Below are 27,601 nucleotides of genomic sequence, written 5' to 3' on the forward strand. Positions count from 1 at the left end.
AGAAAAATATCAAAGGCTTGGGAAATCATCCAAATGTCACGATCACCCTCATGGTTAGTCGTACTTGTGTAAACTATTTCTGTTCTCCCTTTCGCCCTACTTCTCGATCCTTCTCTCCCAGCCCCTCATTTATCATGGGCTGCCCCACCTCCGTCACTCATCATGGATGCCTGCCCCAACACCATCTCCACTTCATCACGTACTGCCCACCACCTCATTCATCACCTTCTCCCTTCTCCACCTCTCCCTCCTACTCCTCTCCCCTTCATCTACCTCTGCCCCTTTATCTCCTCCTCTGCCCCTTTATCTCCTCCTCTGCCCCTTTATCTCCTCCTCTGCCCCTTTATCTCCTCCTCTGCCCCTTTATCTCCTCCTCTGTCCCTTAATCCCCTCCTCTGCCCTTTATCTCCTCCTATGCCCTTTATCTCCTCCTGTGCCCCTTTATCTCCTCCTCCTTCCCTCTCTCCACCTCTACCCTTCTGCCTCTTTTCCTCCGGCCTTCTGTCTCCTCTCCTCCAGCCCTCTGTCTCCTCTCATCCGGCCCTCTGTCACCTCCCTTCCACCCTCTCTCTCTTCCCTTCCCCACCTCTTCCCTCCTCCACCCCTCTCTCCCCTCCTCCACCCCTCTCCTCTTTCGCCCCTCTCCTCCTCCACCTCTTTCCCTCCCTCCTCCTCCACCTCTTTCCCTCCCTCCTCCGTCCCTCTCCTCCTCCGCCCTTCTCCTTTCCCAGTGTTAAATTCTGCAACTGTTTGAGGGAAGGAGTTCCTTAACGTAAACAAAATATAATGAAATCAGATTAAGCTGAAAAAATTGGGCTGATGTAGACAAATGCAGGTTAACAGAGTAAGGAAGAAAAATACATGTTGAGTGATGGATCTCTGTGTCTATTCGGAACCCTGGATGTGCGTTATCCATTCTTAGTTGCCAAATAACAGAAATTCAGGCTGTGTTTTTTGGCAAAATTTTGTTGAACTTTATTGTCAGCTTTCATGTCTACTGGTTAACTCTTGGTTACAATACCAACATAGGTCAGATTGATTGTCTTTAGTGAATACAGTGGTTGAGTTTCAAGTACAATTACAGATTGTGGTAATTCTTCAAATCTATGATACACAGTACAAATTACGGATTGATTTAAACAAAAGAAAAATGGCAATTTAGCAAAGGCAAGCAGCAAAGTCATAGGTTTCAGAAAGTGATAGATTGATTCGGGAATGGATTTTTCCATCCCGACAAGTGATTTTTAAAAAGTTAATTGTCTTAAAGTTTTGCCTTCTTTATGCCGTGATTGGCTTCAACTAATGTATAATTCACTCAATTCGACCAAACTGTCTGTCTGTCAATTTAAGAGTGTTATAACCTGCCTGCTTACCATTGGCTGGGGACTAATGACAATCCCACAATCCTGTGGGAGTATGAGATTCCCCAATGAGGGGGGCAGAGAAATCAGATGCAGAATCCCTGTATAAATAAAGCTGGCCAGTTTGGAACTAGCAGGAGGGAGTAAGCAGCAAGTGAGGTTGCTGCTGTTATGTATATATATGTTATTGTAAATAAATGTTATTTCTTGTATCCTTGAAACTCGTGCTGGATTCTTCGTGGCCCTCACAAAAAAGAGATAAATGTTTTGGTGTAATTTTCCATACCCTGGCTTGCCAATTATGCCTCTAACATTAATTAGATTAACACAGTTTTCGAAAAGTCATTTTGACCCTGACTGACTGTTACCATGGAAATGGACCTGTCCAGGCCTGGGAAGGCATCTGCATACAATGGAGTCTGTTGATACTGCGAGGCCTGGATAGAGTGGACGTGGAGAAGATGTTTCCACTTGAAGGAAAAACTAGAACCAGAGGACACCATCTCAGACTAAAGGGACGATCTTTTAAAACTGAGATGAGGAGGAATTTCTTCAGCCAGAGGGTGGTGAATCTGTCTTTACCGCAGAAGGCTATGGAGGCCAAATCATTGAGTGTCTTTCAGACAGAGTTGGATAGGTTCTTGATTAATAAGGGGATTAGGGGTTATGGGGAGAAGGCAGGAGAATGGGGATGAGAAAATATCAGCTATGATTGAATGGCGGAGCAAACTCTATGGGCCGAGTGGACTAATTCTGCTCCTATGTCTTATGGTCACTGGCCTTGGATTCTCTGGCCAATCTCGAGCAACCTGCAAAATGTGAAAATTTAGAGTCTTACATGATTAGTTCCCAGCTAGTCAGCGTTCCTCACTCTCCTGGTTAATATGATTTAGTCAATTACTCTTAATGATTTCTCAGTTAAATCTTTTGTCTATCTCATCTCTAGCTATCCAGAAAAGCTGATTTATATCAGTGAGGTATAAAGTAAATGGCTCCAGAACACAACATACGATTTTGGGCTGTTAGTGGTAGTTAACAGAGCAATATGCAGCACCAACAAGCAAAGCTAACTAATCTCTGGGATGTATAGCCGAACGAACAGAGGTATATGCCTGCTCCTGTATATAATTCTGATTCATGTGCCACAACAAGGTCATTCAGGTTTTGGAGGCATGGCAGTAAAGTACAAACAAACTACAGCTCAGACACCCTGGGTAAGGAGAGCATGCAGAGCCTAATATTGTATATTGAAAGGAGATATTCAAGATCAAAGGTTGTTGAGTATTCTGCAATCATTATCCCTTCAGACCGAACTTTCAAATATGCCAAACATGATATATCTTTAACAAATCAGGACTTACTGTGCTTGATTATCCCATTTTTGTCTAAATTCATTTGGATTTGATACCGGAATATGAAATCTTCGAATTTGCGCACAACTACTATTATGTTAGAGGAAAGTTTAAGGAGGGGGAAGATTTTCAGAAATGTGTTTAGGAGAACCTCCTTGACCAGTATGTTCATGGTCCAACTAGGGAAGGAGCATTGCTGGATCTGATGTTGGGGAATGAGGTGAACCAAGTGTACATGGGGGAACATTTGGGTAATGGTGAACATTGTATAATAAGGTGTAAGAGCAATGGAGAAGAGCAAGGAACAATCTAAAGTTGAACTTCTAAATTGGAAGAGAGCCGATTTCAGTGGGCTATGACAGGATCAAGCCAGAATAAAATTAAACCATGATTGATGGGGGAAAACTAATGGAGCAATGGGTGATCTTTAAGGAGGTGGCATTTCAGGTGCAGTCTAATTACATTACAATAAGGATAAGGGAATCAAAGCCAGGGCTTCTTGGATGACAAGGGAGAGAGAGAATGTGATGAAACTATAAAAAGTGCATTTATAATGTATGTCAGGTGAATTCTCAAGACCAGACCAAAGGCAGTAAGTTGAAAAGAAACATGGAAAGGAAAATACAGTTGGTGTAATAATTTCAGGAGGCACAGGCTAAAAGACACAGCAGGTTTATTTTTCATCACAAATAAAGCTGCAGCCGTGGCATACAAAATGAATGTCCCAGCCCGGGACTATCGGAAACCTCCGGTGGGAGTCTGGGGGTCGATATTTAAGGCCTGCTGGTGAGCCCCTATTGAATGGGCCTCCGTCTGCTCAACGCCAGGAAATTGTATTCTACCGGGAGATCAATCAGCAATCCCCGCTGGACTTCGTGAAGGTTATGACATCTCTCCCCCCTCAAATCTGTTTGATCCCCTTCACTCCCTTGGCGAAGGGACCTCTTCCACCTTTTGACACGAGGCCATGAGTCTGTGGCAGGTGGAGCCGGATTAGGGGTCATGAAGTGGACTGGGGACCACTTTCTTGGCAAGTGCCTAAGTGTCATGGAAGGGGATCATCCTTGGTGCTCGCCTCCGGTGGCAAACCGGTCTTCTCAGCCTCCATCTCGGATCCCGAGCCTTCGCTATCAGGGGGTGTGATCCTAGGGAAGGCTGAGACCCTGTGCTGGAGGTGGGTGCGACTGATGTTGGGGACATCATTGCCACTGGAGTGGGTTCACTACCCCTCCAGTGGTCCAGGTGCTTTTTCACAATCTTTCCTTGGGCCATGACATTTTAGGAGACACGTCCTGCCTTCTCCACCACAACTCCAGGGATCTAACTAGAGCTGTCCCCGAAGTTTCATATACGGATCTCCTGTTTTGAATGTTCTCCCCGACCACCTGGCATCGTAATTCCTATTTTGGCTCTCCTGCTTGGACTCCACCTTCCCCACCAAATTGGGAAATTGTAGGCTCGGTCTGGTGCGCAGTCGTCATCCTATCTATAATTCCGCCAGTGGTGTGAGGTGTGGTTCGGTGAAATCGATCCAGCCTTGTGTCCATGGAACCCTCGTGCTTTTTCTTCATTCCATTCTTAAATGACTCTATCACCCACTCTGCCAGACCATTGGATAACAGGTGGTAAGGCGCCGTACGGATGTGCTTGATGCCGTTCGACTTGAAGAATGCCTCGAACTCCCCACTGTGAAAGTCAGTAGAATTATCGGAAAAGAGGAACTCTGGTATGCTGTGGGTGCAAAACTTTGCCAGAGTTTTCTATTGCTATGTGAGATGTTAGAATGGGCGACAACCATAATGAGGAATGTTGATCCTAAGAACAGACCAGCGAAGTCAGCATGCGCCCCTACCCATGGTCTTTCTGGCCATTCTCATGAGTGTAAGGAGGCCAAAGATGGGAGCCTCTAGGCCTCCTGGCACAAGAAGCATTGCTTCACCAAGTCCTTGTTATCTGCATCAGGTCCGGGCCACCAAACATAGAGCTCCTCACAAGCATCTTCATCTGGGATACCCCAGGATGACCATTTTGTAACTCCCATCAGAATTGGGCATTGGATGACTACCTGGGATCCCCACAGGATAATACCATATTCAACACTTAGTTCTTGTCTTTTTTTTTAATGCGAATGGGCTTCATTTCGTCCATGGGGTGCCCTCTGATCTCGTCACTGAAAATCACCTCAAGACGACAATGTGGAAAAGTGTGAGGTTATGCACTTTGGAAGGAGAAATTTAGGCATAGACTATTTTCTAAATGGGGAAATGCTTAGGAAATCAGAAGCACAAAGGGACTCGGGAGTCCTTGTTCACGATTCTCTTAAGATTAATGTGCAGGTTTAGTCGGCAGTTAAGAAGGCAAATGCAATGTTAGCATTCATATCAAGAGGGCTAGAATACAAGTCCAGGGATGTACTTCTGAGGCTGTATAAGGCTCTGGTCAGACCTAATTTGGAGTATTGTGAGCAGTTTTGGGCCCCATATCTAAGGAAGGATGTGCTGGCCTTGGAAAGGGTCCAGAGGAGGTTAACAAGAATGATCCCTGGAATGACGAGCTTGTCGTATGAGGAATGGTTGAGGACTTGGGATCTGTACTCATTGGAGTTTAGAAGGATGAGGGGGATCTTATTGAAACTTATAGGATACTGCGAGGCCTGGATAGAATGGACGTGGAGAGGATGTTTCCACTTGTAAGAAAAACTAGAACCAGAGGACACAATCTCAGACTAAAGGGGCGATCCTTTAAAACCGCGATGTGGAGGAATTTCTTCAGCCAGAGGGTGGTGAATCTGTGGAACTCTTTGCCGCAGAAGGCTGTGGAGGCCAAATCACTGAGTGTCTTTAAGACAGAGATAGATAGGTTCTTGATTAATAAGGGGATCAGGGGTTATGGGGAGAAGGTAGGAGAGTGGGGATGATAAAAATATCAACCATGATTGAATGGCGGAGCAGACTCGATGGGCCGAGTAGAAGAATTCTGCTCCTATGTCTTATGGTCTTATATGGCATAACTTCGACAATGTGGGGTCTTCTGAGTTGAAGCTCTGATCTATTTCACAGATACTGACAAGGTATCTAGAATTTTTAAAGTCATGATGATTTCTTCTAGCATCAGTGGGTAGCGGAAGGTGACTCGGAGCATCCATGCTGACAATACGCACTGCAGGGCAGTGATCGAGGGAGTATTCCTCGGCTGTCAGTATCAATATCCAACATTGGATCCGAACTGAGACGATGGGGGGGAAATTGCTTTATCTTCTTTGAAAAGATCCAGCAGAGGCTTTTGGTCTGTTATGATTACAAAATGCCGGCCAAAGACACTGGCAGAACTTTTTCACGCTAAAAATAACAGCCAACCCTTCCTTTTCGATCGATGAATAATGCCACTCCGTGTCCATCAGGGTCCTGGAGCCATGAGCATTGGAACTCTCCGTGCTATCGTCCCATCGATGAGAGAGGACTGCAATCACTCCATATGGAGAGGCATCACACGTCAGTATTTGTTATTTTCTGCGGTCATAATTTACCAGTATATTCGAGGACTGCAGTTGCTATTTTATATTTGTAAAGGCATCAACCTGTGGTGCTTGCCTTGGCTATCTTTGATGTTTTTTCAGTAACGTGCAGGGGTAACAACAAGGTGACCAAATTTGGGGTGAATTTCCCATAGTAATTTATCAGGCCTTAAAAAAAATTTCAACTGTTTTGTATTTCACGGTGTCTGCATCACCTTGATGGCCTTGACTTTATCATCCACTGGGTGTACGCCTTTCTTATCTACCCGGTACCAAGGTAGATAACTTTGCCTACATGTTTCTCTCTCTTTGAGACGTACGCCTGCATTGGAAAATCACCTCAAGACAACCTCCAAATTCGCTAGGTGCTCCTATTCAGTGGAACCTGTGATTAATATATCATCGAGATATACTGCCACTTAAGCAGCCCTTAGAGAATATTTTTCATGACATGCTGAAAGATGGCACATGCCAATGAGACTCCAAATGACAGCCATTTATATTCATACAGGCCCTTATGGGTGTTAATTACTGGGTATTTCATCTAGTTCGAGCTGGAGGTAGTCATGCTTATATCCAGTTTCGTGAAGGTTTGAGCACCTGCCAATTTGATATACAGATCCTCTATATGCGGAATGGGGTACCAATCCAGGTGTCGAGTCTTTGTTGACTGTAAATTTGTATTCTCTGCAAAGACGGATTGACTTGTCGGGCTTGAGGACAGGGGCCACTGGCGCAGCCATGAACTAGCCACGCACACGGGAGAACCTTTGAAGATTATGGGGACCATCACGACCCCGGTAGCTTATGGACAGCAGTGGGCAATACTCCACTCATAGTCGTACGAGGATCAGGACTTAAGTGTCCTACTCCACTAACTGTACTGGCCGGATTATCTCGAGACTTTCCAACTGCTTGATTTCCATCTCCACCCTCACAAGCAAAGACTATGGGACTGGTCGAGCCCTGAAATATTTTGGTCAGCCGTCAGGATCCACATAGATCTTTGCCTTCGCTCCTTTAATTTTACCGAGGCCATCTTCGGGGTATTTGTTCATAGAAATAATCATAATAATCTTTATTAGTGTCACAGGTAGGCTTACATTAACACTGCAATGAAGTTACTGTGAAAATCCCCTAGTTTCCTCACTCCGGCGCCTGTTCGGGTACACAGAGGGAGAATTCAGAATGTCCAATTCACCTAACAGCACGTTTTTCGGGACTTGTGGGAGGAAGCCAGAGCACCCGGAGGAAACCCACACAGACACGGGAGAATGTGCAGACTCCGCACAGACAACCCAAGCGGGAATCGAACCCGGAACCCTGGCGTTGTGAAGCAACAATGCTAACCACTGTGCTACTGTGCCACCCATAACCTCGTACAATTCACCGATCCCTAATTTAAAGATTTCAGTTCGTCCAGTCGGATCTTCTGGAGCCAATACCTGCCCATGACACCGGTCCAAACCGGGGTCGTGGTGGTCCCCATAATCTTCAAAGGTTCCCCCATATACGTGGCTAAACTGGCCTTCTGTCCCTTAGGATTAAGGGGCAGACCAATACCCATTCGGAGATGCTGGAGTGCCTGTTCCCCAATGATGGAGATGACAGTTCCTATATCCACCTCCGTTTCTACAGAATGACCATTAGCGAGCAGCCTTATCCTCATCTGCAGTTTTCATCCTCTGAAGCTGATAAACTTGCAAAGCATGGGCCTGAGGTGGCTTTAGCTTCCGGCCTGGGCGGCATGCATACTGCTGATTCTGGCAACCATGCCTGGGTCGTGTCCTTTGACACCACCTTCAGCAGCCCTGTGGCTTACACTTGGGATCTTCTGGGGAGGTTTCAAATAGAACAAAGAACAATACAGCACAGGAACAGGCCCTTCTGCCCTCCAAACCTGTACCGGTCATGATACCACCCTTGGCCAAAATCCCCAGCACTTCCGAGCCCTGTATTCCTCTATACCCATCCTATCCATGTATTTATCGAGATGCCTTTTGCACATCGTTCATGTATCTGCTTCCACAACCTCCCCTGGCAGCGCAGTGCATTCCAGGCACTCCCCAGCCTCTCTGTAAAAAATTTGCCTCGCACATCTCCTCTAAACTTTTCCCCACAGAGCTTAAACCTAAGCCTGCCTATCCACTCTATTCATGCCTCTCATAATCTTGTAGACCCCTCCACCTCCTTCATTCTAATGAAAATAGTCTGAGTCTATTCAGCCTCTCCACATAGCTGACACCCTCCAGACCAGGCAACATCCTGGCAAACCTCCTCTGCACCCTCTCCAAAGCCTCCACATCCTTCTGGTATTGTGGCGACCACAATTATGCCAATTTGTATACTCTATGTCCCGCCCAATGAAGGAAAGCATTCCATATGCTTTCTTGGCTATCTTATCCACTTGTGCTGCCACTTTCAAAGATCTGTGGACCTGTATGACCAGATCTCTCTGGCTTTCTATATTCCTAAGAGTTTTGCCATTCCCGGGTAGAATTTTTTCTATCTCAGATTTCCCAACCTGATAGATAACCCTTATTTTTGAATGTAGACCAATGCTTTCTTTATCCTAATTTCTGCCAGTCATGCTGTAGTCACTATTTTTCAATTGCTTTCCTATTCACACAATTATTTGCACCAGTATGTTTCCCAGAATGAAATTGAGTAAGGCCCCTTCCCAAGTTGAAGTAGAAACATACTGATCTAGGAAGTAGAGAATGGTGAACATGTGGAATGAAGTATCCACAGAAACAGATAATGTGGAAAATTTAAGAATTGGATAAATGTTGAGGGAGTGGAATATTGTGAGATATTAGATTTTAAGACCAAACCATATCTGTGTTTTTCTATGATCCAGTAATAATGTCATATTGAACACTGAATTCAAGTGACTCGATTTATTCTTTCTTGTGTTTTCATTTTGGTAAAGGAAAGTGTAACCAGCCTGAAATGGGATCCAACTGGGCACTTGGTGCTTGCTGTTGCCAGAGAAGAGATGGTGAAAATCTGGGGGAGAATAGGCAATGCCTGGATTGCAGTCCAAACTCTCTTCCACTCAGCATTAGTCAACACTTCAGCATGGTGTCCACTTCCAGGAAAAGGTCAGGATCCAAGACTAATGCTTGCAGTGTAAGTATCGAACAAAAGAAAAATTCCCTCGCCTATCATGTAATTTGTGTTTTTAAAAACGTTAAAATGCAATCTGTAGAAAACCACAGACTGCATTTTACCCTTCCACGTCAGCAGGTTTGAAGGCAAGGTGGAGCATGTTGAATTGAGTAGATGTCCTTCCCACTGCATATGTTACAGGGGTTGGGGAAAGCATTTGCCAACTTGCCTACTCTTGGGCCTATTGAAGCCCTTAAATGGCCATTTGAAGACGTCATCCCATCTCTGCTTATATTTTACCCACGGTTGGGGAAGGCCTTTGCCATTTGTGAAGCTAACACAGGCAGATATCCAGGGGAGCGTAGATCCTCCTGTGCGGGGCTCCCCTGGGCTCATCGGGTGTACCCGCTCCCAAACTCTTCCCCAACCTGTTGAACCAGCCTCCTCCTTCCGCTGAGATCCCTGACCTTGGACTTACCTGGGCTGCTCAATGTGGAGGGACTGCCTTTAACGTCAGCAGTGGCTACCACTCCTGGCTGGGACCACTGGGATTACAGAGCTGCCAGCATTCGGACTAGCGACAACTTTCTGAGGCAGGACTTCCTCTCGAGATGGAGGTGTATGTCTCACCTGAAAGAACATAAGAACTAGGAGTAGGCCATCTGGCCCCTCGAGCCTGCTCCACCATTCAATGAGATCATGGCTGATCTTTTGTGGACTCAGTTCCACTTTCCGGCCCGAACACCATAACCCTTAATCCCTTTATTCTTCAAAAAACTATCTATCTTTATCTTAAAAACATTTAATGAAGGAGCCTCTACTGCTTCACTGGGCAAGGAATTCCATAGATTCACAACCCTTTGGGTGAAGAAGTTCCTCCTAAACTCAGTCCTAAATCTACTTCCCCTTATTTTGAGGCTATGCCCCCTAGTTCTGCTTTCACCCGCCAGTGGAAACAACCTGCCTGCATCTATCCTATCTATTCCCTTCATAATTTTATATGTTTCTATAAGATCCCCCCTCATCCTTCTAAATTCCAACGAGTACAGTCCCAGTCTACTCAACCTCTCCTCGTAATCCAATCCCTTCAGCTCTGGGATTAACCTAGTGAATCTCCTCTGCACACCCTCCAGTGCCATTACGTCCTTTCTCAAGTAAGGAGACCAAAACTGAACACAATACTCCAGGTGTGGCCTCACTTACACCTCACACAATTGCAGCATAACCTCCCTAGTCTTAAACGCCATCCCTCTAGCAATGAAGGACAAATTTCCATTTGCCTTCTTAATCACCTGTTGCACCTGTAAACCAACTTTTTGCGACTCATGCACTAGCACACCCAGGTCTCTCTGCACAGCAGCATGTTTTATTATTTTATCATTTAAATAATAATCCCTTTTGCTGTTATTCCTACCAAAATGGATAACCTCACATTTGTCAACATTGTATTTCATCTGCCAGACCCTAGCCCATTCACTTAACTTATCCAAATCCCTCTGCAGACTTCAAGTATCCTCTGCACTTTTTGCTTTAACACTCATCTTAGTGTCATCTGCAAACTTGGACACATTACCCTTGGTCCCCAACTCCAAATCATTTATGTAAATTGTGAACAATTGTGGGCCCAACACTGATCCCTGAGGGACACCACTAGCTACTGATTGCCAACCAGAGAAACACCCATTAATCCCCACCACTCTTTGCTTTCTATTAATTAACCAATCCTCTATCCATGCTACTACTTTCCCCTTAATGCCATGCATCTTTATCGTTTGCAGCAACTTTTATGTGGCACCTTGTCAAAGGCTTTCTGGAAATCCAGACATACCACATCCATTGGCTCCCCGTTATCTACCGCACTGGTAATGTCCTCAAAAAATTCCACTAAATTAGTTATGCACGACCTGCCCTTTATGAACCCATGCTGCGTCTGCCCAATGGGACAATTTCCATCCAGATGCCTCGCTATTTCTTCCTTGATGATAGATTCCAGCATCTTCCCTACTACCGAAGTTAAGCTCACTGGCCTATAATTACCCGCTTTCTGCCTACCTCCATTTTTAAACAGTGGTGTCACGTTTGCTAATTTCCAATCCGCTGGGACCACCCCAGAGTCTCGTGAATTTTGGTAAATTATCACTAGTGCATTTGCAATTTCCCTAGCCATCTCTTTTAGCACTCTGGGATGCATTCCATCAGGTCCAGGAGACTTGTCTACCTTTAGCCCCATTAGCTTGCCCATCACTACCTCCTTAGTGATAACAATCCTCTCAAGGTCCTCACCTGTCATAGCCTCATTTCCATCAGTCACTGGCATGTTATTTGTGTCTTCCACTGTGAAGACCGACCCAAAAAACCTGTTCAGTTCCTCAGCCATTTCCTCATCCCCCATTATTAAATCTCCCTTCTCATCCTCTAAAGGACCAATATTTACTTTTAGCCACTCGTTTTTGTTTTATATATTTGTAGAAACGTTTACTATCTGTTTTTATATTCTGAGCAAGTTTACTCTCATAACCTATCTTACTCTTCTTTATAGCTTTTTTAGTAGCTTTCTGTTGCCCCCTAAAGATTTTCCAGTCCTCTAGTCTCCCACTAATCTTTGCTACTTTGTATGCTTTTTCCTTCAATTTGATACTCTCCCTTATTTCCTTAGATATCCACGGTCGATTTTCCCTCCTTCAACCGTCCTTCCTTTTTGTTGGTATAAACGTTTGCTGAGCACTGTGAAAAATCACTTGGAATGTTCTCCACTGTTCCTCAACTGTTTCATCATAAAGTCTTTGCTCCCAGTCTACCTTAGCTATTTCTTCTCTCATCCCATTGTAATCTCCTTTGTTTAAGCACAAAACTCTAGTGTTTGATTTTACCTTCTCACCCTCCATCTGTATTTTAAATTCCACCATATTGTGATCGCTCCTTCCGAGCGGATCCCCAACTATGCGATCCTGAATCAATCCTGTCTCATTACACAGGACCAGATCTAGGACCGCTTGTTCCCTCGTAGGTTCCATTACATACTGTTCTAGGAAACTACCGCGGATACATTCTATAAACTCCTCCTCAAGTCTGCCTTGACCGACCTGGTTAAACCAATTGACATGTAGATTAAAATCCCCCATGATAACTGCTGTACCATTTCTACATGCATCTGTTATTTCTTTGTTTATTGCCTGCCCCACCATAATGTTACTATTTGGTGGCCTATAGACTACTCCTATCAGTGACATTTTTGCCTTACTATTCCTGATTTCCACCCAAATGGATTCAACCTTATCCTCCATAGCACCAATGTCATCCCTTACTTAGTGCACCCAACTTCAGCTCCTCAAAGACCGTGTTAGGGAACTGGAGCTGAAGCTGGATGAACTTCGGATCATCCGGGAGGCAGAGGGGGTGATTGAGAAGAGTTAAAGGGAGGTTACCACACCCAAGGTACAGGACAAGAATAGCTGGGTTACAGTCAGGGGGAAAAAAACAAACAGGCTGACAGTGCAGGAATCCCTCGTGGCCGTTACCGTTCAAAACAAATATACCGTTTTGGATGCAGTTGGGGGGGGTGACCTACCGGGGGAAGGCCCTAGCGGCCAGGTCTCTGGCATTGAGTCTGGCTCTGGGGCTCAGAAGGGAAGGGGGGAGAATAGAAAAGCAATAGTTGTAGGAGATTCAATGGTCAGGGGAATAGATAGGAGATTCTGTGGTCGCGAGCGAGACTCCCGGAAGGTATGTTGCCTCCCGGGTGCCAGGGCCAGGGATGTCTCGGATCGTGTCTTCAGGATCCTTAAGGGGGAGGGGGAGCAGCCAGAAGTCGTGGTGCACATTGGTACCAACGACATAGGTAGGAAAAGGGGTGTGGATGTAATAAACAAGTTTAGGGAGTTAGGCTGGAAGTTAAAAGCCAGGACAGACAGAGTTGTCATCTCTGGTGTGTTGCCGGTGCCACGTGATAGCGAGGCTAGGAAGAGGGAGAGAGTGCAGCTGAACACGTGGCTGCAGGAATGGTGTAGGAGGGAGGGCTTCAGGTATTTGGATCATTGGAGCGCATTCTGGGGAAGGTGGGACCTGTACAAGCAGGACGGGTTGCATCTGAACCAGAGGGGCACCAATATCCTGGGAGGGAGGTTTTCTAGTACTCTTCGGGAGGGTTTAAACTAATTTGGCAGGGGAATGGGAACCGGATTTGTAGTCCAGCAACTAAGGTAGCCGATATTCAGGACGCCAAAGCGTGTAATGAGGCAGTGGGGAAGGGAACACTGACAAAGGAGAGTACTTACAGGCACGGAGATGGTTTGAAGTGTGTATACTTCAACGCAAGAAGCATCAGGAATAAGGTGGGTGAACTTAAGGCATGGATCGGTACTTGGGACTACGATGTGGTGGCCATCACGGAAACTTGGATAGAAGAGGGGCAGAAATGGTTGTTGGAGGTCCCAGGTTATAGATGTTTCAATAAGTTTAGGGAGGGTGGTAAAAGAGGTGGGGGGGGTGGCATTATTAATTAGAGATAGTATAACAGCTGCAGAAAGGCAGTTCGAGGAGTATCAGCCTACTGAGGTAGTATGGGTTGAAGTCAGAAATAGGAAAGGAGCAGTCACCTTGTTAGGAGTTTTCTATAGGCCCCCCAATAGTAGCAGAGATGTGGAGGAACAGATTGGGAAACAGATTTTGGAAAGGTGCAGAAGTCATAGGGTAGTAGTCATGGGCGACTTTAACTTCCCAAATATTGAGTGGAAACTCTTCAGATCAAATAGTTTGGATGGGGTGGTGTTTGTGCAGTGTGTCCAGGAAGCTTTTCTAACACAGTATGTAGATTGTCCGACCAGAGGAGGGGCAATATTGGATTTAGTACTTGGTAATGAACCAGGGCAAGTGATAGATTTGTTAGTGGGGGAGCATTTTGGAGATAGTGACCACAATTCTGTGACTTTCACTTTAGTAATGGAGAGGGATAGGTACGTGCAACAGGGCAAGGTTTACAATTGGGGGAAGGGTAAATACGATGTTGTCAGACAAGAATTGAAGTGCATAAGTTGGGAACATAGGCTGGCAGGGAAGGACACAAGTGAAATGTGGAACTTGTTCAAGGAACAGGTACTACGTGTCCTTGATATGTATGTCCCTGTCAGGCAGGGAAGAGATGGTCGAGTGAGGGAACCATGGTTGACAAGAGAGGTTGAATGTCTTGTTAAGATGAAAAAGGAGACTTATGTAAGGCTGAGGAAACAAGGTTCAGACAGGGCATTGGAGGGATACAAGATAGCTAGGAGGGAACTGAAGAAAGGGATTAGGAGAGCTAAGAGAGGGCATGAACAATCTTTGGCGGGTAGGATCAAGGAAAACCCCAAGGCCTTTTACACATATGTGAGAAATATGAGAATGACTAGAGCGAGGGTAGGTCCGATCAAGGACAGTAGCGGGAGATTGTGTATTGAGTCTGAAGAGATGGGAGAGGTCTTGAACGACTACTTTTCATCTGTATTTACAAATGAGAGAGGCGATATTGTTGGAGAGGACAGTGTGAAACAGATTGGTAAGCTCGAGGAAATACTTGTTAGGAAGGAAGATGTGTTGGGCATTTTGAAAAACTTGAGGATAGACAAGTCCCCCGGGCCTGACGGGATATATCCAAGGATTCTATGGGAAGCAAGAGATGAAATTGCAGAGCCGTTGGCATTGATCTTTTCGTCCTCACTGTCAACAGGGGTGGTACCAGGGGATTGGAGAGTGGCGAATGTCGTGCCCCTGTTCAAAAAAGGGACTAGGGATAACCCTGGGAATTACAGGCCAGTTAGTCTTACTTCGGTGGTAGGCAAAGTAATGGAAAGGGTACTGAAGGATAGGATTTCTGAGCATCTGGAAAGACACTGCTTGATTAGGGATAGTCAGCACGGATTTGTGAGGGGTAGGTCTTGCCTTACAAGTCTTATTGAATTCTTTGAGGAGGTGACCAAGCATGTGGATGAAGGTAAAGCAGAGGATAGTGTACATGGATTTTAGTAAGGCATTTGATAAGGTTCCCCATGGTAGGCTTATGCAGAAAGTAAGTAGGCATGGGATAGTGGGAAATTTGGCCAGTTGGATAACGAACTGGCTAACCGATAGAAGTCAGAAAGTGGTGGTGGATGGCAAATATTCAGCCTGGATCCCAGTTACCAGTGGCGTACCGCAGGGATCAGTTCTGGGTCCTCTGCTGTTTGTGATTTTCACCAATGACTTGGATGAGGGAGTTGAAGGGTGGGTCAGTAAATTTGCAGACGATACGAAGATTGGTGGAGTTGTGGAAGGTAAGGAGGGCTGTTGTCGGCTGCAAAGAGACATAGATAGCAGAACTGGGCTGAGAAGTGGCAGATGGAGTTTAACCCTGAAAAGTGTGAGGTTGTCCATTTTGGAAGGACAAATATGAATGCGGAATACAGGGTTAACGGTAGAGTTCTTGGCAATGTGGAGGAGCAGAGAAATCTTGGGGTCCATGTTCATACATCTTTGAAAGTTGCCACTCAAGTGGATAGAGCTGTGAAGAAGGCCTATGGTGTGCTCGCGTTCATTAACAGAGGGATTGAATTTAAGAGCCGTGAGGTGATGATGCAGCTGTACAAAACTTTGGTAAGGCCACATTTGGAGTACTGTGTACAGTTCTGGTCGCCTCATTTTAGGAAGGATGTGGAAGCTTTGGAAAAGGTGCAAAGAAGATTTACCAGGATGTTGCCTGGAATGGAGAGTAGGTCTTACGAGGAAAGGTTGAGGGTGCTAGGCCTTTTCTCATTAGAACGGAGAAGGATGAGGGGCGACTAAAGATTGGGGGGGAATGGAAAGTCAGGGAACCAAGAGGTGAAGTAATCAGTGGGAAGCGTAGCTGCTTAGGAATACAAGAAAGCACAAAAAGACAGAACTCAGGAAAGGTTACAATAGTCCCCATCCCACAAAATATGACACAGTGTGTGGAAAGGCTCAGTAAACCAAGGTCCATCACACTAAGAAAACAAAAAGGGATGGTCAATAGAGAATTAAAGGTGCTATATTTAAATGCGCGCAGTGTACGGAACAAGGTAGATGAGCTTGTGGCCCAGATTGTGACTGGCAGGTATGATGTGGCAGGCATCACAGAGACATGGTTGCAGGGGGTTCATGACTGGAATTTAAACATCCAGGGATTCACAACCTATCGAAAAGACAGAGGTGGGCAGAGGGGCGGGGTTGCCTTGTTAATTAGGAATGAAATTAAATCAATAGCACTAAACGACATGGGGTCGGATGATGTGGAGTCTGTGTGGGTAGAGTTGAGGAACCACAAAGGCAAAAAAACCATAATGGGAGTTATGTACAGGCCTCCTAACAGTGGTCAGGACCAGGGGCACAAGATGCACCACGAAATAGAAAGTGCATGTCAGAAAGGCAAGGTCACAGTGATCATGGGGGACTTTACTGTGCAGGTGGACTGGGTAAATAATACTGCCAGTGGACCCAAGAAAAGGGAATTCATTGAATGTTTACAGGAGGGCTTTTTGGAACAGCTTGTGATGGAGCCCACGAGGGAACAGGCCATTCTGGACTTAGTGTTATGTAATGAGCCAGACTTGATTAAAGATCTTAAAATAAGGGAGCACTTAGGAAGAAGTGATCATAATATGGTCGAATTCAATCTCCAATTTGAAAGAAAGAAGGTAGAATCAGATGTAAAGGTGTTACAGTTAAATAAAGGTAACTACAGGGGCATGAGGGAGGAACTGACGAAAATCGACTGGGAGCAGACCCTAATGGGAAAGACAGTAGAACAGCAATGGCAGGAGTTTCTGGGTGTAATTGAGGACACAGTACAGAGGTTCATCCCAAAGAAAAGAAAGGTTATCAGAGGGGGGATTAGGCAGCCATGGCTGACAAAGGAAGTTAGGGAATGCATCAAAGCAAAAGAGAAAGCCTGTAATGTGGCAAAGAGTAGTGGGAAGTCAGAAGATTGGGAAGGCTACAAAAACAAACCGAGGATAACAAAGAGAGAGATAAGGAAAGAGAGGATCAAATTTGAAAGTAGGCTAGCCAGTAACATTAGGAATGATAGTAAAAGTTTCTTTAAATACATTAAAAACAAACGGGAGGCAAAAGTTGAAAGTGGGCCGCTCCAAAATGACGCTGGTAATTTTGTGATGGGAGACATGGAAATAACCGAGGAACTGAATAAGTACTTTGCGTCAGTCTTCACAGTAGAAGACATGAGTAATATCCCAACAATTCCGGAGAGTCAGGGGACAGAGTTGAATATGGTAGCCATCACAAAGGAGAAAGTGCTAGAGAAACTAAGAGGTCTAAAAATTGACAAATCTCCGGGCCCAGATGGGCTACATCCTAGAGTTCTAAAGGAGATAGCTGAAGAAATAGTGGAGGCGTTGGTGATGATGTTTCAACAGTCACTGGAGTCAGGGAAAGTACCAGAGGATTGGAAAATCGCTGTTGTAACCCCCCCTGTTCAAGAAGGGAACAAGGAAAAAGATGGAAAATTATAGGCCAATTAGCCTGACCTCGGTTGTTGGCAAGGTTCTAGAATCCATTGGTTAAGGATGAGATTTCTAAATTCTTGGAAGTGCAGGGTCGGATTAGGACAAGTCAGCATGGATTTAGTAAGGGGAGGCCGTGCCTTACAAACCTGTTAGAGTTCTTTGAAGAGATAACAAATAGGTTAGACCAAGGAGAGCCAATGGATGTTATCTATCTTGACTTCCAAAAGGCCTTTGATAAGGTGCCTCACGGGAGACTGCTGAGTAAAGTAAGGGCCCATGGTATTCGAGGCAAGGTACTAACATGGATTGACGATTGGCTGTCAGGCAGAAGGCAGAGAGTTGGGATAAAAGGTTCTTTTTCGGAATGGCAACCGGTGACGAGTGGTGTCCCGCAGGGTTCAGTGTTGGGACCACAGCTGTTCTCTTTATATATTAACGATCTAGATAACGGGACTGAGGGCATTCTGGCTAAGTTTGCCGATGATACGAAGATAGGTGGAGGGGCAGGTAGTATGGAGGAGGTGAGGAGGCTTCAGAAAGATTTAGGCAGTTTCGGAGAGTGGTCCAAGAAATGGCTGATGAAATTCAACGTGGGCAAGTGCGAGGTCTTACACTTTGGAAAAAAGAATAGAGGCGTGGACTATTTTCTAAACGGTGACAAAATTCATAATGCTGAAGTGCAAAGGGACTTGGGAGTCCTAGTCCAGGATTCTCTAAAGGTAAACTTGCAGGTTGAGTCTGTAATTAAGAAAGCAAATGCAATGTTGTCATTCATCTCAAGAGGCTTGGAATATAAAAGCAGGGATGTACTTCTGAAGCTTTATAAAGCATTAGTTAGGCCCCATTTAGAATACTGTGAGCAATTTTGGGCCCCACACCTCAGGAAGGATATACTGGCACTGGAGCGGGTCCAGCAGAGATTCACACGGATGATCCCAGGAATGGTAGGCCTAACATACGATGAACGTCTGAGGATCCTGGGATTATATTCATTGGAGTTTAGGAGGTTGAGGGGAGATCTAATAGAAACTTACAAGATAATGAATGGCTTAGATAGGGTGGATGTAGGGAAGTTGTTTCCATTAGCAGGGGAGACTAGGACCCGGGGGCACAGCCTTAGAATAAAAGGGAGTCACTTTAGAACAGAGATGAGGAGAAATTTCTTCAGCCAGAGAGTGGTGGGTCTGTGGAATTCATTGCCACAGAGGGCGGTGGAGGCCGGGACGTTGAGTGTCTTTAAGACAGAAGTTGATAAATTCTTGATTTCTCGAGGAATTAAGGGCTATGGAGAGAGAGCGGGTAAATGGAGTTGAAATCAGCCATGATTGAATGGTGGAGTGGACTCGATTGGCCGAATGGCCTTACTTCCACTCCTATGTCTTATGGTCTTGATAGAGGTTTATAAGATGATCAGGGGAATAGATAGAGTAGACAGCCAGAGACTTTTTCCCCGGGTGGAACAAACCATTACAAGTGACCTAAATTTAAGGTGAAAGGTGGAAGATATAGAAGGGATATCAGAGGTAGGTTCTTTACCCAGAGAGTTGTGGGGGCATGGAATGCACTGCCTGTGGAAGTAGTTAAGTTGGAAACATTAGGGACCTTCAAGCAGCTATTGGATAGGTACATGGATTACGGTAAAATGATATAGTGTAGATTTATTTGTTCTTCAGGGCAGCACGGTAGCATTGTGGATAGCACAATTGCTTCACAGCTCCAGGGTCCCAGGTTCGATTCCGGCTTGGGTCACTGTCTGTGCGGAGTCTGCACGTCCTCCCCGTGTCTGCGTGGGTTTCCTCCGGGTGCTCCGGTTTCCTCCCACAGTCCAAAGATGTGCAGGTTAGGTGAATTGGCCAATGATAAATTGCCCTTAATGTCCAAAATTTCCCTTGGTGTTGGGTGGAGGTGTTGAGTTTGGGTAGGGTGCTCTTTCCAAGAGCCGGTGCAGACTCAAAGGGCCGAATGGCCTCCTTCTTCACTGTAAATTCAATGATAATCTATGATTAATCTAGGACAAAGGTTCGGCACAACATCATGGGCCGAAGGGCCTGTTCTGTGCTGTATTTTCTATGTTCTATGTTACTATTGCCCGGATGCCATCCTTAATTAACAGAGCTACACCACCTCCCTTACCATCCACTCTGTCCTTCCGAATAGTTTGATACCCTCGGATATTTAACTCCCAGTCGTGACCATCCTTTAACCATGCTTCAGTAAAGGCCACTAAATCATAGTCATTCATGATGATTTGTGCCATCAACTCATTTACCTTATTCCGAATACTACGAGCATTCAGGTAAAGTACACTTATGTTGTTTTTTTTACCTCTGTTCTGAATCTTAACAGCTCGATCAGTAACCTCTCCTAAGTTATATTTCCTCTTCCCTTTTCTCCTAATTTTCCTTGTCGTTTAACCCATATCTTCATGTTATAATCTGCCGTGCCGCTTACCATTAATGTTTTTACTTCCCGTTTTATTCCTTTTAGTATTCCTGGTCCTATTCACTGAGCTCCCCTCAGTCACTGTACCTTGTACTGTCGCCCTTTTTGATTTTTGACTGTGGCTTCTCTGCCTTACACTTTCCCCTTACTGCCCTTTGTTTCTGTCCCTGTTTTACTACCTTCCAACTTCTGCATCGGTTCCCACCCCCTGCCACATTAGTTTAAACTCTACCCAACAGCTCTCGCAAACACCCCTCCCTAGGACATCGGTTCCAGTCCTGCCCAGGTGCAGACCCTCCGGTTTGTACTGGTCCCACCTCTCCCAGAACCAGTTCCAATGCCCCAGGAATTTGAATCCCCCCCTCTTGCACCATCTTTCGAGCCACGCATTCATCCTATCTATCCTGACATTCCTACACTGACTAGCTTGTGGCACTGGTAGCAATCCTGAGATTACTACCTTTGAGGTCCTACTTTTTAGTTTAACTCCTAACTCCCTGAATTCAGCTTGTAGGACCTCGTCCCGTTTTTTACCTATATTGTTGGTGCCTATGTGCACCACGACAGATGGCTGTTCACCCCCCCCCCCCCCCCAGAATGTCCTTGACCCTTGCACCAGGGAGGCAACATACCATCCTGGAGTCTCGATTGCGTCCGCAGAACCGCCTGTCTATTCCCCTTACGATTGAGTCCCCTATCACGATAGCCCTGCCATTCTTCTTCCTGCCCAGCTGCGCAGCAGAGCCAGCCACAGTGCAATGAACCTGGCTGCTGCTTCCTTCCCCTGGTGAGCCATCTCCCTCAACAGTATCCAAAGCGGTATATCTGTTTTGCAGGGAGATGACCGCAGTGGACACCTGCACTGCCTTCCTACTCTTGCTTTGTCTTTTGGTCACCCATTTTCTATCTCCCTCAGTACCTTTCACCTGCGGTGTGACCAACTCGCTAAACGTGCTATCCACGACGTCCTCAGCATCGCGGACGCTCCAAAGTGAGTCCATCTGCAGCTCCAGAGCCGTCAAGTGGTCTAACAGGAGCTGCAACTGGACACACTTTTTGCACGTGAAGGAGCCAGGGACAGTGAACGTGTCCCTGAGCTCCCACATCGCACACGAGGAGCATGACACGGGTCTGAGATCTCCTGCCAAACTCCTGAGATCTGCTGCCAAATTCCCAAACTCACTGTTTGCTGTCTCACTTTGGCTGTGTCTTCTCTGGCTCACTGGGAGTGAGTTTACAAGTTGCTCTTTTTAAATTGGCCTGAGTTGACTCCCCTCCCCCACCTGCTTTTAGATCAAGGTAGATTTAAAGTAACCGACACTTAACTGCCAACCAGTTATGTGAGTGGGTGGGGCAGCCCTTGTTAACCTACTCTGCACAATTCTAGATTAATTTAAATTAATTTAAATTCCTGAAATTTAAAAGGAGCTGACATACTGATTTGATTTGACTCAATTCCCACCTAGATTCAAATTCCCAAACTCAGTCTTTGCTGTCTCACTCTGGCTGTGTCTTCTCTGGCTGACTGGGAGAACTCACAGTTGACACTGCTCCCAGTATTAAATTGTTGCAGTGCAGCGCGCTCTTTTTAGGTTTTTACTGGAAGGTGGTTGCCGCAATGCGCTATAGAAATCCAGCTCAAGTAAAAACTCTAATAGATTTTTTTGGGTGAAGGTAGTAGAGCTGGAGGCAGGTAAATGAAGTTGAGGTATATATCATTCATGACCTTACTGAATGGTGGAACAGTGTTAACATTTCGTTGATTTTCTTTCCTCAAAAATATACCTTATTCATAACATTTGTAGAGGTATGTTATGAAGTTGTTCGAATTTGACGTTACATAAAATGCAATGCAGATCAGCTTCTTTCAGTTGAAAATGAAATGAAATGAAAATCGCTTATTGTCACAAGTAGGCTTCAAATGAAGTTACTGTGAAAAACCCCAAGTCGCCACATTTCGGCACCTGTTCGGGGAGGCTGATACGGGAATTGAACCGTGCTGCTGGCTTGCCTTGGTCTGCTTTCAAAGCCAGCGATTTAGCCCTGTGCTAAACAGCCCCAGTTGTGTGGCACTACCACCGTGCTAAATGCGATAGACTTCAAAAAGGTCTAACAACTCAAGACTGAACATCCATGAGGCACTTTGGGCGATCACCAGCAGCAGAATTGTACTCAACCATAATCTGTAACCTCATGGCCTGGCAAATTCCCTCCTAACATAGATTATCATAGAATTTACAGTGCAGAAGGAGGCCATTCGGCCCATCGAGTCTGCACCGGCTCTTGGAAAGAGCACCCTACCCAAGGTCAACACCTCCACCCTATCCCCATAACCCAGTAACCCCACCCAACACTAAGGGCAATTTATCATGGCCAATCCACCTAACCTGCACATCTTTGGACTGTGGGAGGAAACCGGAGCACCCGGAGGAAGCCCACGCACACACTGGGAGGACGTGCAGACTCCGACACAGACAGCGACCCAAGCCAGAATCGAACCCGTGACCCTGGAGCTGTGAAGCAATTGTGCTATCCACAATGCTACCGTGCTGTCCTTACCATTACCACCTAGCCAGGGGATCAACCCTAGTTCAATTAAGGGTGCAGGTAGGCATACCTAAAAATGAGGTGTCAACCTGGTGAAGCCCAAACACAGGACTACTTGCATGTCGAACATCATAAGCAGCAGGTAATAGACAGAACTAAGCAATTCCAGAACCAACAGATAAGATGTAAACTCTGCAGTCCTGCTACATCCAGCCGTGAATGGTGGTGGACAATTCAACTGACTGGAGGAGGAGGCTCCGCAAATATTCGTATCCTCAATGCTGGAGGAGTCCAGCACATCAGCGCAAAAGATGAGGATGAAGCATTCGCAATAATCTTCAACCCGAAGTGCCAAGTGGATGATCTGCACTGCCTCCTTTGGAAGGCCCCATCATCACAGATGTCAGTCTTCAGTGAATTTGATTCGCTCCAGGTGATATCAAGAAATGACTGAAGGACTGGATACTGCAAAGGCTATGGTCCCTGACAATATTTTGACAGAAGTACTGAAGACTTGTTCCCAAAACTTGCCATGCCCCGAGCTAAGCTGTTCCAGTACTGCTACAACACTGACATCTACCCAGCAATTTGGAAAACTGCCCAGATATGTCCTGTACACAAGAAACTGGACAAATCCAAACCAGCCGATTACTGCCCCATCAGTCAACTCTCAATCATCAGTAAAGTGATGAAGGAGTCATCAACAGTGCAATCAAGCGGCACTTACTCAGCAATAACCTGCTCACGGACACTCAGATTGGGTTCCGTCAGGGTCATTGAGCTCCTAACCTCATTACAGCCTTGGTTCAAGCATGGAAAAAAGAGCTGAACTCCAGAGGTGAGATGAGAGTGACTGCCCTTAGCATCAAGGCAGAGTACAGCATCAAGGAGTCCCAGCAAAACTGAAGTCAATAAGAATCGGGAAAATCCCTCCATTAGCTGAAGTCATACCTGACACACAAAAAAGTGGTTGTGATGTTTGGAGGTCAATCACCTCAGCTCCATAGCTTTCCTTCCATAATAAGGTCAGAAGTGGAGATATTCGCTGATGACAGCACGATGTTCAGTATCATTCACCGCTCCTCAGAGTCTGAAGCAGTTCATGTCCAAATGCAGAAAGTCCTGGACAATATCCCGTCTTGAACTGTCAAGTGGCAAGTGACATTCGTACCACATAAGTGCTAGGCATTGACCATCTCCGACAAGAGTAAACTAACTATTGCCCTTTGACATTAATGGCATTACCATCGCTAAATCCCCCACTATCAACATCCTAGGGCTTACCATTGACCAGAAATTGAACTGGATTAGCTGTACAAATACTGTGGTTACTGGAGCAGGTCAAAGTCTAGGAATCCTATAGCATGTAACTCCCCTCCTGACTCCCCAAAGCCTGTCTACCATCTATAAGGCACAAGTCAGGAGTACAATGGAATACTCTCCACTTGCCTGGATGAGTGCAGCTCCAACGGCACTCGAGAAGCTTGACACCATCTCAGACAAAGCAGCCCGCTTGATTGCTCTCCCTTCCACAAACATTCACTCCCTCCACCACCAACGAACAGTGGCAGTTGTGGGTACCATCTACAAGATGCACTGCAGGAACTCACCAAGGTTCTTGAGGCAACAACGTCCAAACTCACGACTACCACTATTTAGAAGGACAAAGGCAGCAGATACCTGGGAACCCCATCACCTAGAGATTCCCCTCCAAGTCACTCACCATCCTGACTTGGAAATGTATCGCTGTTCCTTCACTGTTACTGGGTCAAAATCCTGAAATTCCCTCCCTAACCTCAGAGACTGCTGCAGCGGTTCAAAAAGGCAGCTCACCACCACTTTCTGAAGGACAACAGGGATGGGCAATGAATTCTGGCCTAGCCAGCGATGCCCACATCCTGCAAATTAATTTTTAAAATCAGTTATTGACATGTCTTTGCTCTGACGTGACAAAAACGATTGCATCTCTTTCCAGGCTTGCTTTGGAAAGGCGCCATCCAGAAGAAGGTGGATACTGATCCCTTCCCCACCACAGCCGTAGAACCCCTACAGTGCAGAAGGAGGCCATTTGGCCCATCGACCCTTTGAATGAGCACTCTATCCATGTTCACTCCACCCGATCCACGGAACCCCATAACCTAACTTGCACATCCCTGGACACAGGGCAATTTATCATGGCCAATCCACCTAACATGAGCATCTTTGGACACAATGGGGCAATTTATCATGGCCAATCCACCTAACCCACACACCTTTGACTTTTGGAGGAAACAAGAACACCAGGAAGAAACCCATGCAGACACTAGGAGAATGTGCAAACTCCACACAGTGACCCAAGGCTGGAATTGATCACAGGTCGCTGTCACTATAAGGCAGCAGTGCTAACCACCGTCACTTCAAGGGCAGTGTGCAGAGGCAGTGAAGAGTGCAGGCAGGATCTGGCGGTAGGACCCTTCTCACCATCAACCAAGCTACATCTTGGCGCTTGATTGAAAATTCTGGTGATGAGACATTCCACCAAATGACTTTGACAGTCTCCTCTGGGAACCTTCTGACAGGATCAATCACCACTTTTTTCTATGAAGCCTCAAGGACTTTACATGCAAACCACTGCCAAATGAACTGTGGTCAAAGGTTTTTTGTGTTTTTTCACAAGGGACAGGTGGACAGATTTCAACTGTAGAAATTTCAAGCATCTGCACTATTTTGCTTTTGTAACTTTAGAAGATTTTGCATAGCTGTGCTTTCCACCTCCTCATCCCAACACACACACACACACACACACCTACACAGAGGTAAGGAAGGTATTAATTTTGCACTGAGCAAAAAATCAAGTTCTCTCGAGGATTCGCTAACTATCTTTACATGTTTATATCATGAAATAATTCCTTAAATATAGAAATGACTTATTAGATATTTTCCTCCCAGGGGTTGTCAGAATGGATTAGTCTATGTCTGGACATTACCACAAGGTGGCACTGCTATATCATTACCAAACCTCCTGCATTCTCCTGATATGAAAGAAAAACATGCTGAGGTAAGAGGGGTAATAGATTTTTAAAAATCTGTGACAATGATTAATATAAAAAAATGTGTTCTTTAAATTTTAGGCTGATTTTCTATCTCAAGATTTGAATTATCTCAACCTTAGAAACAAGGCAACAGTTAAATAATTAATTTTTGGATAAAATCGGGTTGACCAACTCTCATGCATAAATTAAGGGACACTTTAACATCTGGCTAGTGTGAGGTAATATGGGAGCATGCTGCCAGAAGGAGTGCACAGGCATGTACTGAGCAGACACAAAATTCAATGAACACAGGACAGACAGCTTCCCTGGTGCAGAAAATCCGGTCACTGGACAAGCACCTCAATGGTCCCAGGAAATCTGGGACAGTTGGTCACCTTGTTTGAAATAAAGGTTAAAAAAAATTTATATTTATATAGCATCTTTCATGGCCAACAGATATCTCAAAGCACTTCACAGCTAATGATGTACTTCAGAAGTGTAATCATTGTTGTATTGTAGGAAACATGGCAGACAATTTTTGCACAGCTAGCTCCTACAAGCAATGTAATAATGACCAGATAATCTGTTTATGTGCTGCTGTTTGATTGAATGATAAATATTTGCAGGGGCACCAGGATAATTCCCATGCTCTTTTTTAAAATTATTCCATGGGATCTTTTACATCTGCCTGAGAGGGTAGACACATCTCTATTTAGTCCCTCATCTGAAGGACAGCATCTCTGACAGTGCAGTACTACCTCAAAAGTGCACTGGAGTACTGGATTTGATAGGCTTGATTTTCACAGAGTCTTCCCAACTCCATGGACTGTTAAAATGCATAATGAAGTTTGGCTGAAAACTCAAACGTCCATTACTCTGTTGAAACAGATACCAGAAAGAAAATATTACTTGATTCATTGGTCCCTCACTCACATTTATTTATCAATTTCTCAATCTTTATTTACACAAGATAACGTTGTGCCAAGTTTCTCCTATTGACCTTTTAAAGGCCCTGCTTAAAAAAACATATTACAATCCTGTAAAAGTGTCAAGGAAAATTATGAATGCCTGCATTTTTAAAGCTTTTGCGCACATGATATTGTTACTCTCGGGTTCATTTATTCTATATAGAGGGCATGAGAGGCCATTTGGGGTGTGTGGGAGGCATGAGTTGGCATAAAGAGGGGATGGGGAGTGTGAGGGTTAGAGGGCTGTTTTCTATTTGTTTTTATTGCGACTGGGAAAAAATCCTGGAGTACAAAGGCAGACTTTTTAAACAGCCTGTCTCTGCACCCATGTGGCTCGATCCAAACAGTTTCCTGAAGCAATTAGCATGTGCACCACAAACACCGCTGCCCCCCCAAATCCCAAACTTGTGGACTACTTCCCTTCTTCCGAGGCAGTTGCGCCTAGCCAGAATAATTTCCTAACTCCTATCTGCACCTCGGGTGAAAATTCAGCCTTATTCTTATACTCAAGTCTCGGAGTGGAACTTTAAAAAAAAAAAAAAAAATTTGTTCATTGGATGTAAGCATTGCCGGCTGGGCCAGCATTTGTTTCCGTTCCCTAATTGCCCTTGAACTGAGTGGCTTGTACAGATGACATTTAAGAGTCAACCATATTTGCTGTGGGTCTAAAGTCACATGTAGGCCAGACCATGTCAGGACCACAGATTTCCTTCCCTCAGGGACATCAGTGAATCAGATGGGTTTTTAATCAGCAATGGATTCATGACCATCAGTAGACTTTTAATTCCAGATTTTTATTTAATTCA

At 45.3% G+C, this 27,601-nt stretch overlaps 1 protein-coding gene across 4 annotated transcripts in view; it reads left to right on the plus strand.

Moving 5' to 3' along the window:
• LOC140409077 (probable E3 ubiquitin-protein ligase HERC1) overlaps nucleotides 1–27,601 on the plus strand; it is a 701,933-nt gene that overhangs the window by 492,516 nt on the left and 181,816 nt on the right. For all 4 annotated transcript variants that reach the window (XM_072497165.1, XM_072497164.1, XM_072497166.1 and 1 more), the window contains 2 exons: nucleotides 9,160–9,359; nucleotides 25,745–25,853. In XM_072497165.1, coding sequence (XP_072353266.1) covers nucleotides 9,160–9,359; nucleotides 25,745–25,853 — 309 coding nt within the window. The remainder of the gene's footprint in view (nucleotides 1–9,159; nucleotides 9,360–25,744; nucleotides 25,854–27,601) is intronic.

This window comes from Scyliorhinus torazame, chromosome 3 (assembly GCF_047496885.1).
Source record: "Scyliorhinus torazame isolate Kashiwa2021f chromosome 3, sScyTor2.1, whole genome shotgun sequence".
NCBI classification, from domain to species: Eukaryota; Metazoa; Chordata; class Chondrichthyes; order Carcharhiniformes; family Scyliorhinidae; genus Scyliorhinus; species Scyliorhinus torazame.